Here is a 20,331-nt window from a genome sequence, read left to right as displayed (position 1 = left end):
GCATTGACCAGTAATTCATCTCTGGTTCTGCAAAGTAATCGTGGGAAGGTGGGCTCGCTCCTGCAAGACCACCCCGTGCTTCAGCAGGTGTTCTGGGTGGAATCATGCCCATGGCATTCTTATTGAGGCTACAAGAAGGCAGGAAGGTAGGTGTCAGGAAAAAGGACCTTGGCACATCAGTGCCTCAACATTAATTCTAACACAGGCTTACAGCAGTCAGTCATCCTGGGCAGGGCAAGATATTATGTGCTTTCATTTAAATAACGTCTTAATTGTAGGTTTCAGAGTAGCAGCCGGGTTAGTCTGTAGCCGCAAAAAGAACAGGAGGACTTGTGGCACCTTAAAGACTAACAAATTCATTTCAGTATGAGCTTTTGTGAGCTACAGCTCACTCCTTCGGATGCATGGAATGGAACACACAGACAGGAGAGATTTATACATACAGAGAACATGAAAAGGTGGAAGTATGCATACCAACAGGAAGAGTCTAATCAATTGAGATGAGCTATCATCAGCAAGAGAAGAAAAATCGTCTCAATTGATTAGACTCTTCCTGTTGGTATGCATACTTCCACCTTTTCATATTCTCTGTATGTATAAATCTCTCCTGTCTGTGTGTTCCATTCTATGCATCCGAAGAAGTGAGCTGTAGCTCACGAAAGCCACAAGTACTCCTGTTCTTAATTGTAGGCTGTATCTTTTCATTTTGTAATTGACTTTCTTTACTGTGAGTAATTCACACTTAGCAGCATCTCTGAGTAACAGAAGTGTATCACACCAGTCCTCACCTGTACGTACTTTGTGTTGTATGATACTTTATGTATGTATGTATGTATTTATTATTATTTTATTTTATTATGATGACCAATTTGTCCCTGTGGCAGAAAGACCTCATTTACCTCTTCTGCAATAAAGAGAACTCTCCATGTTGTTTTCAAAACCATTAAGGCTTTGAAAAGTCCTCTGATTTTTTTTGTGTACCAGAAAGCCTACAGGGCTTCAGAAGAAAATGCTGACACAGGTCGGCTAATGCAGAAGGAGCACAGACCCCCCTGCTGTGTCTTACTGAATTGCAAATGTAGCTTCAGACTAAGGAATGAGTCATTTGCTTGTTAGAAAACATACGCACAGCACTGGGGATCTGGAAGCAGATTTCAGTGCCACTGATCTCTGGCTGTGGTCAGATTCTTGTTGTTGTCTTCCTGTCAGCCAAGCATTGTTTCTTGGAGGCAGATATCCACTGTCATAAAATGCAAACACGACTTCCTGGAGAAAGGCAAAAATAGATAGTGTGTTGGCTAAATTCAGTTGGGGACCTTGTTTACTAATGACTTCGGCCTTTCATCATCATCATCACTCAGTTCAGAGACAGTGCATGAGCTTGCAGCAAACAATGCAGCTAATGATGCAGCTAACAATGAGAACTACTGTATATTTATATGGTGCCACTCATCCCAGAGGATCCCCAAGTGCTAAGCACACAGGATTTATCTTCTCCACTACTGAAATGTAGCCACCTGGGGGGTGAGAGTAGCAGCCAACTGGTGCTGAGCAGTCGGACACATGGAAAATGCTGGCTGGGACATGAAAATTGCCCTGGAATATTTAATAGCCACACAAAGCAGGTGTAACCCACTGGTGATTGTATGTTCTGGGTTCCCCTTTGTGCCGATGAACAGAGGATATCAGTTGTTACAGCCCACAGGTCCAGATCTTTAGTTCAAGATCTAGTGGTTGATGGTTTTAGCTCTGGAGGTCCCTGTTCAATTTCTGGCGTATCGGCCAAGATGGCGATCGTCACACAGGGAGGACCTAAGTTTTTAAGGTGACAAATGAAAGACTCACACATAGTAAACTGCAGGGAGCATGAATGTATTTGCTTCAGAAGGAGGGAGGATCGAGTTGACTGTGCTGAGATATGATGCAGGTCTAGGAAAGCTGGGTATTTCAAACCATTAAATCATCCCCTTCTGAACGTAAAGGTACAAACCGTATACAAACCCCTTGGCTCTTCAGAGAAAAGCCACCTAAAGGCCCAGAAATCTGTTCTCTTTTCCCCTAAGAATTTAAGGACTCTAATCTAAGAATCCTGTGCTGCTAACTCAGAAAAACTTCCGTTGATTTCTGATTTTTTTTTCTTGTGGCTTTTTGTGGCATTGCTGAATGAGAGGGAGGAACACCTCTTACAGATTACTGCCATCAGCAGCTGCATATAGTCACTTCATATTTATTTATGGCCCTCTAATACCATCCACAGATGCTCTTTGTGGTCCCTGGTGCTGCACAGTCATAGTGGAAATGGAGAGAATCTCCTGATTTTACATGGCTGGCTAAGGTTTCATCTCAGATATGTTTAATTGCTGGACACACACTTCAGCCCTCTGGGAGATTTAATTAGAAGTATGGGGAATTTATTTATAGAATGATGGAAACAGATGGTCTGTCTTTGAGCCAGACAGGTAGATTCAACGGTTGTGGGTCCAGTCCTGTTCAGGGTTGACTTAGGATAATAGTTAAAATCTTGTCCGTGATGATATTGACTAGGAGTGATGCTCATTTCTCACAAAGTCAATTGGCTCTCAACATCCTTTTGGTGTTCCTTGACCCCCATGAATGCTCCAGAATAAGGTATTTTCTTTCTGATCTCCATATAACCAGAGGGTTCTTTAATCTGATACCTTGTAATAAAGCCTTTGTGGATGTCCCTGCTCTTTGGAAGCGCATTGAGCTTACCATATGGCTGGGGAATACGGAGGCTACATTTGTGATGTGATGCTAATTAATTGGTAACTTTATCTGCCCTGTCTGTATTTTTCAAAAACAAGAAAATGCTTGTTAAAGTGCCATTGTAAACAGAAAAGCACTTCTGTAAAAACAGCATTATGGGTTCCCTGTTTATTGTCTCTCATGGTCTTCCACATCAAATTTACTAAGTTTGCAGATCAAAAGATGCAAAAAGGTTCCTAGCTTCCATTACTGCATTGTTGATGCACTAGGCAGCATAGATGCCAGTACATTTTCCCCATCTGCATTAGCTCTGCAACTCTAATGGGGTAAGTGCTTGTTTTGTTAGCAAATTAAGTGTTGTGACTTGAGGACATGCAGGGAGCAGATATGGGAAATAAGGAGGTGCCATTTTCACACTCATTTTCCCAATTACAGCTGCAACTTTAATTATAATACTCTGCACTTCTGTAGCACCTTTCATCTTAAGATCTTAAGGTGCTTTAAAAACTATGGAATACTGAATGAGAATGAGTCTTCATAGTAGGTAAGGAAGTATTATTATCCCCATTTTATGGATGGGGAAGTTGTGGCACAAAGGAGGACTATGCCAAGGAATACAGCAAATCTGGGAATAGAGGCCAAACCTCTTGACACCCCACTCTGTACTTTGGTCTCAAGAACGTCTTTCCTTTCTCTTCTGTGTTAAGTAGACAGACAGCTTTGGAGTCTGAGGACTGAATAATAATTATTGACTATCAAAGTAATCTTACTCCTCTGTGCTGTATAAGGATCTCCCTGTTATCAATAACCCTTTCTAATAACAGATCATGTGTATTAACGCTTCTACTTGGACAGAAATTCCCAGTGGTTCATTACTCATCACATGAGCAGGGCCGGCTCCAGGCACCAGCACAGCAAGCAGGTGCTTGGGGTGGCCAAGGGAAAGGGGTGGCATGTCCGGCTCTTTGGCGGCAATTCGGTGGTGGGTCCCTCGGTCCCTCTCGGAGGGAAGGACCTGCTGCTGAAATGCTGCCGAAGAAGAATGTGGCGCTGTGGAGCTGCTGCTGACTGCGATCCCAGCTTGGGACGGCAAAAACCCTGGAGCTGGCCCTAGACATGAGTACGCTTCATCTTATGTTTCCCAGGTGAGCTGAGTGGAAATGGCTGGAGCTATAAAGTACCGATTTCGGGAAGCAGTAATCCAGTGGCCTGCAAGTTAAGTAACTTGGGAAGGATGTGATTTTTTTTTTAAGTCCACATAATTTTTGTTGACATCCCAACAGGCAGACATTGTCTTCCACTGTGCTACAAAGAAGTTTAGCTTTATGTTACTCAGACTAATATTACGGCAGCTCCAGGCTAGTAAGGGCCCACAGAATTGTTCTGCTCAGACCTTTGTCTGAAGGTAGTTCAATGACTCCTTCCTGTACTACCTGGTGTAAAGCAGAGAAAATTAAATTTACAGAACACTCCTTGGCCCAGCCTCTGCCCTATTCCACTGGTGTAAATCCAGAGTAATTCTTCTGACTTTAGTGAAATTATGCTGGATTTACACTGGCTTAATTTAGAGTAGAATGCGGCACACTGTTGGCAAATATTATATGGTCCCACAAAGACGTCTTATGTATTTTAATTAAAATGCTAGCAGGGATGTGTTTGTGGTTGATGGATTACATTCATCTAAGTTTTAAAAGTTGTAATACTGTGGAATGTGGAGCCTGAATGACCCCTTACCATTTTCTCAAAGAATATTTAATCATTAGCCTCTAGAGGAGCGTCAGAGCTCTAGAACAAGGGAAAAGAGAGGATGGGGAGGCAGGCCAAAGGGAGAGTGTGTGTGTGTAGAGGGGGTGGGGGGAACATGTTTGAGATCTGAAAGGAAACTAGGCCAGAAAAATGCAGCAGATTGTTTCTAAAAGGAGGATACAAGAGGCTTTGATATGGATATGTTCGCTGCCTTGCAAAGACACAGCACTGGAGAAGCTCTTTATCAGTGTCAAATTATGACAAATGACATTGGGGGAAAGTCACGGGGCTGCAGAACATTGTCGCAGCTGCAACACCTTGGAAATTATACAGGTATTTTTACTGTTCCGTGCCTTGGGGTTCCATTTCAGCCTTAATTAATCACAGAGAAAAGGGATTGTCTTCTTCTCTATTCTTTTTAAGTTATTTTTGTAGCACAGCACATAGCAGCTAGGATGGATGGGGGAATTACACGTGGACACATTTGGGGAAGATAATGGCCCATCCTTAACAAGCATAAAAATGCATTATTGCCTTGGTGACAAGAGTAATTACAAAATGTGTCATCTGCCCTCATGTCAAGAGGAGTGCGGTGCAAAAGCAAAATGGGAGGGGGGCAGGGGACAGTAAGCAACAGCAATCAAACAAGGGCAGTAAAAACCGGGGACATTTCCTGCACTGTTTTGCTGGAGGGTATAAATGGTACAAACCAGTGTACTGATTAAAAAAAAAAAAAATCAAGCCAGAGTTTCTTAACATTACCTCCAGTTTCTTTTTTCAGAGTTCTCTTGAAGCCTTGTCTATATAAATGTTGAATTATATGGTTCTTTGACTCTTTAGTAGAAACTGCTCTGAATTACATTTTTTATGTAATCTGTTTCATTTCCACCATTCTGCTGTATCTCACAGAGGAATATCTGTAACTGTCAACTGGCACATTCTTCCGTTGCTAGACTGCTGTGCTGTGTCTTCTAATAAAGCTGCCCTCTGTTCCACTACAGGGCAGTAATCTGTAATGAAAATTCCATGTGAGTGGTTAGGAAATGGGGTTTGAATCTGGGTATTATGCATGAGTTTCATATTATTCTAGGCATATATATAGTATTTGGGGGGTTTAAAAAAAAGGGATTATTTCCCACCAACTGTATTTTTATGGGAACCTCATCATAGAAACATAGGGCTGGAAGTACCTCTAATAGAGGCATGTGAAGTACGTGTAGCCAAGCCCTCAACCCATATGAAACTTTCCTAGTTTGATTATCAACTCAAAATTCACAAATATGCTTTTCAGAAAGGTTCAATGAACTCTCCAGCGACCTTAGTAGAGCTGGTTGTGTCAAAATTACCTCCCCCTTTGGTACTTTTGCTTCCCATATACATTAGATCCTATAACTAACATTCCCCCTCTCCTCCACATCTCACATATCAGACCATGTTATATATATGTGATCTTGTTCTGTGAATTCTTCTTCACCCAACCAGTGTATCTTATAATGTTCAAAGTGCTTGGGTCTCCATGGATACTTGGGGAACTGAGGATGTTGGTAATCCTGAGTATGAATTTGATTCTCCTCTGACTTACATGAAGTTAATAAGGGATAACTTTATTGAAGCCAATGTTTATCTTTCAACCAAGATTCTCAAAGTACTTTAAAAAAGCTTGAAATCACCTGTTGGAAGTAGTTATTCCTATTTTACAGATGTATAAACTGAGGCACATTTGGAATGAAATGACTTGTCCAATGTCACATGAGTCAGTGGCAGAAATGGAAGTAGAACCAGACAGCCTGACGCCCCTTCATTTTCACTAACATCTAGACTGACTTCCCTATCTCTCTCTCTTCTGTATAGAAATATCCATATCAGCATCCACGCCTACTCCTCTACGCAGGGAGTAATGAAGCAGGGGGTGATTTTGCAAGGAAGCCAAATATAAATGATGATACATTTTAACGTTCATTTTTTATTCCTTGAAAATCCCATGGGAGAGTGTGGAGTTGTGTTGGAGTGGATAATCTAGTATTTCCCCATTCACACAGAAGATGTGCTGGAGTTGTTGTGTATTGGTTTTGTAACAACAACACTTTGCATGCTTTATAGGCATTTTTATGGCATTTAGAAAAGCCATAATATCTGAACCCCTCCTAACACTATTGAAATTATTCTTACACCCTGTGAAGTGGGAAGTAATATCCCTATTTTAGGAGGAGAAACTGAGGCAGAGAGATTCAATTACTTGCCCAAGATCACACAGGAAATCTGTGGCGGAGATGCAAAGAGAACCTACATCTCCAGACTCACAATTATTAGCTTAATGACAAGACCATACTACTTCCATTCTCTTCCATTGTAGCCCTTCCATTCGAGGCACTCTAATCATTTACATTCATTCATAAATTCCACACAACATCCCTGTGAACAGGGTGTGTATTATAAATATGGTCTCCTTTCTATTAATGATTATTTATATCCCCCAAAGAGAATGAAGACTATGCACTTTCTTCACTTACCAGCAGGTGCCTCTGCAGTCAGTGGGAATGAATAGACAGACCACGGGAATGTCATGGTTGTTATTATTACTTTTTACATTTGTAAGGATTTGGGGGGCCGGCAGGAACTATTGAACCCCAAACATACCATGCAGAAGTACTGTCTGTACCAAATGGTATTTCTTTTCTTTGCCCTGAACACACATTGAACGCTTGTATAGTTCACATGCTTTCCAGGGTGTTTCTATGAACACTAAAGGATAGAAATTATTTTGTTTTGTTGTTGTTTTGGGGTTTGAAAGCAACCTGGTCCTTCATCAGACGATGGCAAACCCTGGAGCCCATGTATGATACTGCAGCTTTAATTACTTAGCCATGTTCTGTCATCATTCTCATGGAAACTAAGAATGTATGGGGTTATAGCCTCTTAAAGTTCTTTGACCAAAGCAGTGAGTGCAGGCACAAGTGAGGTTACTGCAACATTCTCGAGGTTTTATCTGGAAGAAAGGCATCTTGGGCCTTCCCCTTTCCTTCCCTAACTTTATTTAGCTCTTCCTACTTAAGATTCTTTCAATACCCTCCTTTTCCCCCTCTTGATCAAAACAAGGACCTTGCCCAAGATATTTCTAGGATGAGTGAAAGTGTATTTTTAAAATTTGATTGCAGTTGTGTTTTCCAGGGCATGAGTTCTACCTTCATGTTTCCCTTAGAGTGTTGAAGGATCAATCAAAATGAAATTAAACAGACAAGAGTTACAGCATACTCGTTCTTCCCAATGGAGAGAACAAAAGTCCACCTTTGATCTATGGAGGAAAAAAATGCTCTCTCGGCACTGATGTCACCAGAGAACTATATTTAGGATCTTAATAAACCAAATCCAAAAAGCCACATGGTTTACAAATAGTTACAGTTGGCTCAGTGTCAGATGAACCTGCACAAATCCTGTCGTATGAAACTAATCATTAAAAATAATATGAGTTACTCTTTGTGGAGGACTTTGAAGATGTAGAGTGCTATACATGGTCCTAATCCAAAGCCTGTTGAAATCAATGGGAATCTTTTCAGAGACTTCAGTGGGCTTTGGATCAGGCCCTGTAAGAGCTCTGTGGTGTTAATACCATTATTGTATTTCATGGTGCTGATGTAATCAGAACTTTCTTCTAGGTCCCGGTCCATACAAGAGGAGCTTTGCTCCCATATGGAGTCTTGTTGACAACAATAGCAGGTCAAGGAGGAATAAGGGTTGACTCTTAGGGTGGCTCAGGATGAGCCCTAATGTGGGGGGAAGGACAGATTACCCGACAACTGCCTGATGTGTTTGGTATTGGCCACTGTTAGAGATAGGATAATGAGTAGATAGGTCTCAGGTCTAATCCAGTGTGTTGTTCTCATGGCCTGTGCAGATCCCTTTGCAGAACTGGGGTATTCATTTAGTTCCTGCTGGCACTGGGTTTTAAAGACGCGAATGGCTAGGCATTTTTATTATGTTCTCTGCCGTGATGCGTATGTTCTCAGAGGGTTATACAGGTGAAAGCCTTATTTTATGAACTCTGATTTGAGGAAATGCCATTTCATTCCCAAATGTTTTTGTGTCCCCTTCACCTGAGATTAGGTTACTGTACCGTCTCTTGAGCTTACCAAAGCTTGGTGTCACCCAAGTCTTATGCAAAATCAAAGCTGTAATGTATTTCAGAGTCATGTGGTAACAAGAGGGCTAAATTTAATGGGATCGTTGTGGTATTAGACTTTTCAAGCAGAAGCAAAATTCAGCATTATTATTATTCCTGCCACCAAAGAGACAGAGGAATAGCTTAGTGTGATACACTGGGGTATAACTAGGCCTAGTGGGATGAAACTAAGAAAAGAACATTTAGACTCAATCTCAGGAAATGTTTGGCAGTGAGATGTATTAGGCTGTGACACAGTCCTTAGGGAAGCAGTGGAAATTCTGTTGCTTGGGTGTTTTAAAACTAAACTGGACAAATACTAGAAAAGGTGCTATAGAGAAAAGTCCTGCACTAGTGGGGAGGTAGCCTGCAGGATCTAATAGGTGTGTCCTGCCTATGACTTCTGTGATTCTCTGATAATGTATATCTAGCATCATAGGGGAATATGGTGCTTTAAAGAAACAAGGCAGGATTCTGATTTGAGCACAGTCAAGAATAACTCCACTAATTTAGATTTAAACCAATGTATGTGTCTGACACCAGAGTCTGGCTCCCAGTTTAACAGTGTTTCGCTCAACAGGCCTGCAGTATGTAAACGAACTAATGCCACCAGTGTTACAATTGGCTGAGCTACTCCTGAGGTCACAATCCCATGCCTTGGTCCATCTGTCCTTCACCATTGCCCTGAGAGGAGGACTTCTGAGAATGTGATGGAGGACATGTCCACTTGAGGGACTCACTCATGATACCACTGACTCACAACTGCTTTTCACCCTGCTACTTCAGATGGCAAACCAGATCCAATCATTCTTTGAGACAAGCACAATGGCACTGTGTAAAGAGGAGACTATTCCAATGACCCTGGACATGCTGACGAGTAAAAAAGTGGAGACAAATAATCCTCAAGCCAGATGCCTCCTCTCGACGCTGGCATCGGCCATGTGCAGCCAACATGCATCAGATGTGGAAAAACTGCAGCAAGAACTGAAAAACGTGCAGAGGGACATGAAGGATTTCAAGCAAGAGGTGACAAGGGTGATCTGTAAAATAGAGGGCACCCTCAGCTACATGATGGAGGTGGTAACAAGACTTGAAACCAGAAGCAACTGTGTGGAGCAGCAGCTGAGGGAAGAAGAAGACAGAGGCATAGTACGGAACAAAGTACTCACATTCTTGCTGCCGAGGGAGAAAGAACTGCGGGAGAAATGTGCTGATCTAGAGAGGAGGCTTTGGAGGAAGAATGTCTAGGTATATAAATCCTCAGTGACAAAGGGGAAAAGTAATAGTGTTGTACCTGAGAACTGCTCTGGACTCACAAGCAAGACTGATCTTTGAATACTAAGTGTAAGAGCTGAGCAGTTATGCTAAAACCCTCGCTATTTGGAAACCAAGCTATAAAAAGAGAGTCTTTATACCATTCATGATTTTATATACCACTTCTTCGTTTGCTGTCTAAACTAAATTGTCCTGAACTTTTCACTCTCTCTTCAGACGGAGGACTGTCCATTACTTTATTTTGTTGCTCTTCTCTGCTCCCTTTCCCATTTCTGCCACTGCTGCTAATGAGAGTTGGGGGCATTTGGAACCTGAAAGGATCAGGCCTTATACATTTAGTGTTCTGCTGACATCACAAAACAGGAGTGATCTGTGTCCTCAGATCCACCCCTTTGGAGGTGATGTGTGTGTAGAGTCACATGGGGCCTAATCTAAAACCTACTGACATCAACAGACATACTCCCAGTGACTACATTGAGCTCTGGAGCGTGCCTGTTACTCCCACTTACCTGTGCCTCGTCCCTCTAATGTAGCAAGTGATGCTGCATTATTGAGTTCAGTGACACACGCATGTAGAGGAGGAGATAATTTAACCCTATAGAACAAGGGGGGCTTTGGTGCTAGTACAGGAAGTTACCTCTGTTCCCCAGCTCTGATTTCCCTTCCATCCTCCTATACCTTATTCCTTCTTGTTGTCTCAGACACCATTGTCTGGCCCCAGTCTCTTCCTCTGAGTCTCCCATAACAGCATATAAAACATACAAAAATAACTCCAGTGTTGCTCATTTTCCCCCACAGTTCCAGAATAAATAGAAAAAGAAATTTTAAAAAGGCAGCAGCAGCAGCAGCAATGGAACAGATCACAGATGGTGATTTTTTTTTGGTAACACTATTTCTCTCTAAAGTTTTTTTTTCCCCTTTGACTCTGCGCAGGCTCCATTCTTTTCCAAGCTCTCCCCCCGGTCAGTGTGAATGGTGCTGCTGCTGATCTTATGGATATTGATCCCATCTCACAAAAATGTGTTGCAGCAAAAGGAATTCACCCTGGTGACCTTCAGCTCGCTCTCTGCTAGGAATCAGTGACGCACAAACAAATGGCAGAGGCCATATGGACTGTGTGGGAAAGGGAAATATTTGCTGGTCTCATTTTATGGGATAAACCTTTTGGACAAATCTAGTTAGATCCAAGTATCCTATAAAATAAAAAACCTTATTTCCAGAATTTATCATCATGTCTCCAATACCCTTTCATGTAAAGAAAGGCTCTGAGTTCATATTTTCTTCTTATCGATGAAGGGGAAAGGAAGTCTTGTAGTTGAAGAACAGATCTGGAAGTCTGAGGATCTGGATTCTGGTTCTGGTACTGCATGACCTTGGATAAGTTACTTAGCTGCTCTGTGCCTCAGTTTCCCCATATGTAAAACGCACCCCTCCATAGGGGTGTTGTGAGACTCAGTTAAGCCTCACAATCCCCAAATGGAAGGCTCTATAGACAGGAAATTTTATGGTATTGTACAATAAAATGTCTGGTACGCCTCTAGCTATATGTATGTTAGCTGCAACATCCAGGTCTGGATCCAAACGCTTCCAAAGTTTGTGGGGGATTTAATCATGAGTTTTGACTTAGGCCCATTTTTCCTGTAGCTTTAATAGTTACAGGTGAATCAGACTTTAAAAGCTGTCTGAACTGTCTGCCTCAAACTTTGTGGGTTTAGATATAATGGAAACCCTTCCTTTCCAGCTCACAACTGACTCTGGAGATTGATTAACAAACCCCTAATGACCCTGTTTTTGCCCTATCGCTTCATCAGATCCTTTTCCTTACTCATATAAAACAACTTATATTAATTATGTCTCCTTTCATCATAGAGAATTTCAAACAACATTGCAAACTGTGTCTCCTGTCCTATAAGTGAATTCATGTGGACAGATCCCTGTACCTGTACAGAGTCCCACTGAAGTTAGTGGGGACCTCTGCACACATCCCAGGGCAAGATCAGGTCATAAATATATACAGTAACAGTAAAATGCAGCCACATCTGGGTGTAGTGTGGTAGTCAGTGCACTGCACAACAATGTGTGGAGGGGAAATTTTAGCCAAAGCCACCAGCTGAAACCCTTCCTGGAACAGAAATTGCCACAGGATCATTAATCTCTCCGCAAGGGCTTTGGGTTTTAGGTCTTAGGAAAAAGTCCCTCACATCTCACATTGTAAAATACATGGACCTGAGGTTATGTACCTTAAAGGATGAAGGGCTGAGTCAGAGTGTGTGGATTCAAGCCGATGTTTCCACGACATCTAGGTGTTTCCAACTTGCACATACACATTTTCTATTTAGATTTATGTTGTACCAACGTGGGCTGGCTCACAGGATAACAGCAGGAAAATATTGCCCTGAACTGGGGGGAAAAAATGTTGTGCTATCTTGTAAGGTCTCTGAAACCAAAGACTGACAATGAGATGCACAATGGAGGGAGCTGTTTGCTGGCCCCAGCCTTAACCCTGCAATATGGGGCATGCAGGCAGACCCCTATGCTGAAGTCAGTGGGGTCTCTGAAGTCACATGTCTCCACCCTCATTCATTACACTGCAGGATCAGGCCCAATGTTTGTCACTCCTTTTGCCCTCCGGCCTGGTAGGTTTCTGCTTTTTTCCTGGTAAGGAATGAAGTGTATAATGAGGCAGTACAATAAGTACATATTAATTTTCTCCATTTGTCTGTAGTGACCCCCGTCTGTTCCAGCTCCTGTACAGTGTTTTCATCATCATCATTATTACTTTAGAAAAACCAATTAAATTTCACAAGATGGAAAAACAATGGACATTTTTCTAATTCACCTTCAGCCTTCTCGTTTCTGTTGCTCCAACTGCACCAGGGATCAGTATTCTGATCAGGAGAGGTTTCATGGGGAGTTAAGATGTCTTCAGATTGACTGTGGGGGCTGCCATGTAAAATTCGGGGTGGGGTGTGTGTGACCAAAAATAAACTGGACAGTGCAGCCAAACAGGGATTCCTTTAACTGGAGCTGCTCTAATGGCTGGGGCAATGCACTACACATGTGCACATCAAGGCAGGTAGCTGCAGCTGTGTGTGTAGCTGGCTTGAGGCAGGCAGGGAACCAGCTTCTAGCTAATTCTCTGCCCCTAACTCAAGTGGAAGGGTGTAAGGCTGCCGGATGGCCTATTTTAGGGATCACCGAACTCAGCACTGCAGAGAGGAGCTGGCCTGGAGGCCCTGGCTTCCCTAGAGTTTGGAGAATCATGCTGGGTAAGTAAAGGACTGCACGGAGGGGATGGAGGTAATGAAATGTGGGTAGGGTTTGGGGTCTAAGAAAATGGCACCTGGGAGGGGATGGGGGGGAGGGGTGAGTCAGTGGAACCCAAGGGGCGGAGGAGTTGTTATTTGGGCAGAGCCCAGAGTATGTGGAGATTTGCTGGGGCTGCGCAGAGTGTGGATATTGGGAGGCAGAGTCGGGGCTAGGAGCAGTATTCTGAGCTAGTGTATTGACTGGCCTGGAAGCCCTCTTTCTCTCACCCCTGCCCTATGTGGATTGAGAAGGGAAATATGTAAGGGGCTGCTTTAGACTTGTCCACCTTCCTTATCACCATAAGGCAGTAGAGAGGAAAGGAAGGGAGAGATGGAAATGGGAGAGGTGGAGAGAGATGAGCTGGGGAGGCAGGATGCAGGGAGGAAGGGAGCTGGGAAGGGGAAGAGAGTTTTTATTTACTCCAGTGTTTGGAGCATAGGCTGTAATGCAGTGGGGTTTCCCTCCACTCTCACTGTTGCAGTGAGAGCAGTCAGTGGGGTTCTCTTGTGATTGCTCAGGAGAACAGTTTAAAAAACTTTTCAAATGACTGTGTGTGTATTTAAAATAACATCCATTCTGGTATTCTCAATAGTGAAAGAGTTTAACTTGAGATGGGAGGGATGGCCCTTCCTGCATAGCAGAAACTATCTCCAGCTATCAAGTACTTCTGAAGAGCCATGATGGTTGTCTTTGAAAGGCATCAGATTGTACCAGACAGGCTGGATTTTCAAAGAAGGCTACCAGGGCAGGATGCCCTTCTGTTTGATTTCCATGAAAGTTTGTTTTTTTTATGGTTCTCCATTTCTCTCCAGAATAATTCAAACGCTATTTTCACCAGCTGATGGTTTAAGATGTAGCATTTGCATTTGGATCCAGGCTAAATTCAGGCTGAGGCTTGGAATTAGGATTTGAGGGTGAGGGTTTGCTGGTGCCAAAATCTCAGCCCTAAAAGTGCATCTGAACCCTCTCTAGAAAACAGCCTGTCTGTGCTTGAAAATAAACCGGTAGAGATGGATTTGGAAGCAGGGGCTTCAATTTGATACTTGCTACAGTTCTCTCTCACCTCCATCTCTCCAAATAGGGGAGGCAGGGTTATTTCTGATTGTAACATTGGTGGTGCAGGGTCTAGATATTGTGTCCCACAAGAGAAACAAAGCACTCTGAGGCCTCTTCAGATTTTGAGGTTCAGATGCTCCCTTATTCACATGTGAAGCCCTCTGGAACTCTGATGTCAACTGATACAGGTACTTGGCCTATCTGAATGATGTTTGAATTGTGGCTATGCACTCTATTGCCTGAGAGATCCTGGGACAGTGACCACTCAGCGCTTCCCTTGTTTAATGACAAGTCCACCCGCCAAAATCACAGAACCCTTCCTTACCTCCACTGTACCTAGTAGGAAAGAAGTTTGGCCGATGCAGGCTTATTTGTCACCAGCAAGATCATTTTCAGTTCTAATTGTATGTAGACAAGCTTCCAGGCTTACTTATTCCTATTTGAATTTAATACATCTATGCTAAACTTACCGTATTAGACCTCTCCAGGGTGGATCAATATTTAATGTGGAATTTACAAAGATTGACTTGAGGACGCATTTAAAATTGGAGTAATAGCCGCAGGTGGCAATTTCTGAGGTGCAGCAGCAGAGTTTGATTTTTTAGTGAGGTGGCATTTTGCAAATTTAAAATAATATTTAGGAATGTGGGGCTGGCTGCAGTGATCTTGCTGCTTAAACTGTTAACGCTTCAATTGTTTTGTTTATATTCAGTATTAAACAATGATGCACGATTAATTATTTATCTGCCGTGTGTGATTGGTCCAGATCCTCTCCTGGCCATTGTATGCTGTCTGTCATGGCATTGCTCACCTTAGGTTAAGAGGTGGTGTGGGCAGCCCTGAAATGAAAAACAACTCTATATACCGAGCTTTTCTGTAGCGCTTGTTTATCTGATCTCAAAGCACTTTGCAGATAGGTAGGTAATAAGTATCATCAGCAGCATTGTCCAGAGGGGGGAAAGAGGCACAGAAAGGTGAAGTGGTTTGCCTAACATCACCCAGAAGAGTGAGGACTAGAATAAAGATATCTTAAATCCCAGGCCTAGCTCCCACTCCTGTGTGTAAGCTCTATGTCTAACTATGGTAGCTGGCCAATGCTACATGCATATGGTTTCCCATTGTCCCCTCCTGGGAATTTGGTAGAGTCTAATCCAAAAGATTTGTTTAAATGTCAAAGACTTGGCTTTATAAATGCTACAGATGATAAGCTTGTATCATATACAATATGATCTTCACTGAATTGCACTGACTGGAGAGAGAATTTTCTGGAGCCCAATTAACTCCATCCCCAAATCTACCCTTGCGGTGAAACAGAAGTGAAAAGCATTAAATCATTTGAACTAATTTTCATTGGCTGATCAAAACCTCTGTGGATGGGATGTTATTTTTTTGCCCCTTCTTGAGGATTTCCTTTTGAAAACTGTAACTCGTTCCAGTAAGTAATATCTGTATGGTGCTTTGAATATATACCTCATTAAGTATTCCTGCTAGTAGTAGTAAAAGCAGGAGTTGCCCCATAGAGAATGGGTTTGTGATGTTCCAGAAACAGACCTGAGATTTTGCTCTGTGGAGAATCTATATGCAAGAGAAAACTAGTATGTATGTATGTGTTTAGTATGGATATTACTGAGGTATATGCATATGGGGCACTATCTATATCGTAATACTCTCTATATATCAGACTAATATATTTGCCGCCAGCACGTTTGTCTTGTGTTACCTGGCATTCTCTGTGTCACTGTTATTAGAATATTTGAGAATTGGACCTGTCTTCTCTTCCCCTCATCCCCATAAGTTCTTGCTGTGATCTATTGATCTTTACTAAAGCAATGAGACTTGGATAGGATATTATGCATACACATAATGCGCGCACACATGCTAATCAGATTGCTGTTTTATCTTGGCTTGGTAGGGCTGTGTGAGCTACGTTAATAAGAGCTGACAGATTTGAAATAGCTGATCCTAAATTGATTCAGATTGTGAATGTAGCAATCACTAGAGTGACACGGCCATGGGATTGAATACAGTGACTTTCCAGTTTATGGTCTGGAGCCTTTTATCTAAAGATGTAAAGGACAGTTCCAACTAAATCCAAAGAGTGACTTTTCTGTCCAGAGTACTGCAGGCAGTGAGTTCTCCCCATGTCAAACCCCTGCATACTTCTAAATCTGAACTGATTTTACTTATACAGCAGAAAAAGAAACTCCACAGCATAGGATTGTTAGAAACCACAAGTGGTGGTACCTTCTACTTGTGTACATATGGTATCTACAGTTCTCATGAGTATGTGCAGGGCCGGTGCAAGGAAGTTTCGCGCCCTAGGCGAAACTTCCACCTTGTACCCCCCTACCCAGCTAACCCTGCCCCCCCCACAACAGCTAACTCAGCCCCCCCGGGACCACCCCCCGCAGCAGCTACCCCCCCACTCCGACAGCTAACCTCTCTCCCCCCATATCCCCCCACTGCAACTAACCCCGCCCGGGGAGACTCCCTCCACCCCCCCCCGTGGCAGTTAACCCTTCTTGGGGAGACTCCCCCCATGGCAGCTAACCCTGCCTGGGGAGACTTCTCCCCCACCACCACGGCAGCTAACCCTGCCTGGGGAGACTTCCCCCCTCCATGGCAGCTAACCCTGCCTGCGTAGCCCGCCCCAGCTCACCTTGGCTCCGCCTCCTCCACTGAGCACCCCGGCGTTGCTCTAATTGTCCTCCCCACCCATGCTTGCAGCAGTGATTGGAGGAGACTTAGAGCTGGACTGTGTGCTCAGTGGAGGAGGTAGAGTGGAGGTAAGCTGGGGCAGGGAGCTGTTTCCCTGTGCGCCTCCCCCCAACCCATTACAGCAGGCAGCCCTCCCGGCGCGCCTCACCACCCAGCTCACCTCCACTCCACCTCCTCGCCTGAGGGGACTTTTAGGTGCCCCCAACCACTAGGCTGCCTAGTTTGCCTAAACGGTTGCACCGGCCCTGAGCATGTGAGATCAAGACATGAATTGGTGGCCTGAGAATTCTCATGCTGGGAGATAGGAATGCTTGTGGATCTGCCCAGTTCTCTGGGTGACCTGGGAAAATCACTGAGCCTATTTTTGTTTTCCCATCTGTAAATGAATGTGGCAATAACACCCTCCTCACAGGGGATGTCAGGAAACGGGATGCAGTTGAGAGCATTACTGTTTGTACAGTTATTTGAAGATAACTTTGGGCCATGAAACTGGCTTAAGTAAAATGATTGATCTTCATGTCAAGTTATGATTCCACCCAGTAATGGGCGACAGTGAATATACCCACTCTCTGGCACATGTGCTCGCGCTCTCTCAACCCCACCACCACTACAGCCAATTTTTGCCAGCTCTTGGTGTGAGTATGGGGATATTTGGTGCTTTTTCAAGCCCATGGAGTCACGTGACACACATCAGTTTTCATTTTTAAAAAAAAGTTTCTAGCTTTCTTGGTTACAGAGAAAAGTATGAAAATGTAACAGAGTGCACTATTAATGCTCAAAAAGCAGAAGGCAAATAAAAAGAACTGAGACTTATTATTTTTAAGTTAATTTCATGACTTTGGGAGCCTGACTCATGATTTTTTTTTTTCAGTGCTTGAGGCTGGCAACAGTACACATCATTAAATTCACTCACTTATTGTAAATAGAATGCCTTCTCATCTATTATCAGCCCCACTGTGGGTCTGCAAATACATTTAAATAAATGAGCCATTAAATACATTTCTTATAGGGGAAAAGATCGCTGTAAATACTTGTACTATGGGGGGGGGGAAATAATCTTTTTTTCTTATCTAATTGTTCTACTAAGATATTGCTCATTTTTTGTATAGCTATAAAAATTAAAGGCAGTTTGTTTCTTATATGGGGATAGAGCACAACATATGGTAGTGACAGAGGTGTTCATAAATATGAATGTTTTCGTATTTTAAAAAAGGATGAAACATGTTGCTAACAAACAAATTGTCTGTTATTCAGAACACCAATTATTCCCACTGGAAAACAAGGCATGCACATCCCCCAGCAAGTGTACTCTCACTGAGACCCCCCTTCATGAATATGGAATGACAATTAGATGTTTTATTTAAAGCTTTGATCGCCTAAAGAAAAAAGTCCATTTATTTTCCAAATAGTCTGGTTTCTCCCAACATTTCAGGTGACTTGTTACTACTCTCTCTGAGTTGAAAGAAACTGAAATAGCCAAGTGCTACCTTGGTAAAACACAACTTGGTCTAAATCAAGACAGGAAAGGATGCTGTTGTGGTTAGGGGCCGGACTGGGACTCAGGACATTCTTGGTTCAGTTTCTGGCTGTGCCATGGAGCAAATCAGTTGATCTATATGTGCTCTGTTTTGGGGATACTAGTACTTTTGTTCTCTGATCCTGATCTATCTTTCCTATTTATATAGGAAGGTCTTTGGGACATGGGCTATGTCTGTACAGTACCGAGCACAATGGGGCACTGATCTGTGGGTCTTTTAGATGTAATGTAAATAATAAAGAGCAAATTAGTATAACTGGTTTCCTCATGCATACACCTTGATTTCTAGAGCACTTTAATCTTTGACCTATCTATGCCTCTACATGCGACTGTAGTGTAAATGTTACATAATAAAACACCCATGTAATTCAAGAAACCAGGTTAGACCATAGTTATGCCATGTAACCAACAGAGAGAGTGGAGCATGGGAAAGTGTGTTTAAATAAAGAAACTGATATTCACTGCAGCAATGAACTTACAGATTGTGCTCTTTATTAATAATACTTATATTTTATATCTAGAGCAGCCTCCAGGCTCTCCAAGCACTTTGCAGACACTAATGATTCAAGCCGAAAACACCCCAGAGGCATTATCTCCATTTCACTGGTAGGGTAGCTGAGGCATGAAGAGATAAAGCCCCTTGTGCAAGGGCGTGTGATTTACTGGCGGAGCTGGGAATAGAATCCAGGAGTCCTGATCCCGGTCCCTGGCTCAGGCTAGTAGAAGTCAACACTTCCTCTTAAGGAGTGACCTGGATGGATACCGAAGGGATGGAGGATCTGTTCTGTCACTAAAAAGGTGGTAGCTACAATGCAGGGCAGTTAAAGGCTGGGAGTAGGGGAATTCTCCCCTCCCCGGGATGATACTGAGGACAGCAGAGGGAGGAAACAGTGCTCATCAGTTTGGGGCCATATAGTAAGGGGTGACTGTGATCAGCTGTAACTTACAGCCTGACTCTGGGTTCCCCTGGAACCAGCAGCTAATGGCTTCTGATGGAATCAGTGCTCTGATTTGGTATGGCAAATCCTTTGTATCTTTGGGTACGTGTATACTGCCGCTGGTAGTGTGCCTCCCAGCCTGGCTAGACAGAAATGCACTAGCTCTACTATATACTAAAATAGAAATTGACCCAGTGGTTGGACAAGCTTGCACTCAGGCAGCTAGCCTGTGCTGCCGCCCGGATGGCAATGTCCACGTGGCTGTTTTTCAAGTGCTAGCTGGAGTAGAACAGGTGTCTGTCTACCCAAACGGGTAGGAATGCTCCCCACTGTAATGTAGATCTACCTTTTGGTTCGTATAAAACACAACAAATGTGAAAAAATATACCTCAAAATTGAAGTATAAATGTGACAAGTGTTATGATTAAGGTTGGTCTTCAGCTCCGAACACCTGTCCTATTATATTACTGCGTAAATCAGCTGCTTTCCTATACTACATGTCTAGTATGAAGCTGGAAAACGTTGGGCACGAGGCATGGGTGATCTCTTTTAAGTAAGATGAGTTATACGCTGATAAAGATCATTTCAGTAGCAGGGCTTGGATAGTTACATGAATGCACACATGGAGCTGCCCTCAATACTAGCAGGGGAAGTGAACATGACAGATCATTTTACATGTTGCTCTTACATCATATGCGGATAGATAATATGAATCTGGATAAACAAGCCATTTTAAAGGCCTTTTGTAGTAGTAATTTGCATTTCTGTAGCACTTTTCATCTGAGATACTAGAGGTGATTTACAGCATTGGATAATTAAAACTCCCAGGACTCTGAAATAGTGTGTGTTTTTTATACACATCTAACACA

The 20,331-nt window shown here is 42.9% G+C and overlaps 2 protein-coding genes across 15 annotated transcripts in view; both read left to right on the top strand.

Annotated features, from left to right (window-relative positions):
* Positions 1–20,331, top strand: part of MRPS23 (mitochondrial ribosomal protein S23) — a 135,617-nt gene that overhangs the window by 46,381 nt on the left and 68,905 nt on the right. The gene's annotated exons all lie outside the window — the stretch shown is intronic.
* CCDC182 (coiled-coil domain containing 182) overlaps positions 9,396–20,331 on the top strand; it is a 79,841-nt gene continuing 68,905 nt past the window's right edge. Inside the window, exon 1 of the mRNA XM_050929516.1 lies at positions 9,396–9,877. Coding sequence (XP_050785473.1) covers positions 9,416–9,877 — 462 coding nt within the window. The 5' untranslated portion in view covers positions 9,396–9,415. The remainder of the gene's footprint in view (positions 9,878–20,331) is intronic.

This window comes from Gopherus flavomarginatus, chromosome 19 (genome assembly GCF_025201925.1).
Source record: "Gopherus flavomarginatus isolate rGopFla2 chromosome 19, rGopFla2.mat.asm, whole genome shotgun sequence".
Classification (NCBI taxonomy): Eukaryota; Metazoa; Chordata; order Testudines; family Testudinidae; genus Gopherus; species Gopherus flavomarginatus.
This window is presented reverse-complemented; position numbering and strand designations above follow the sequence as displayed.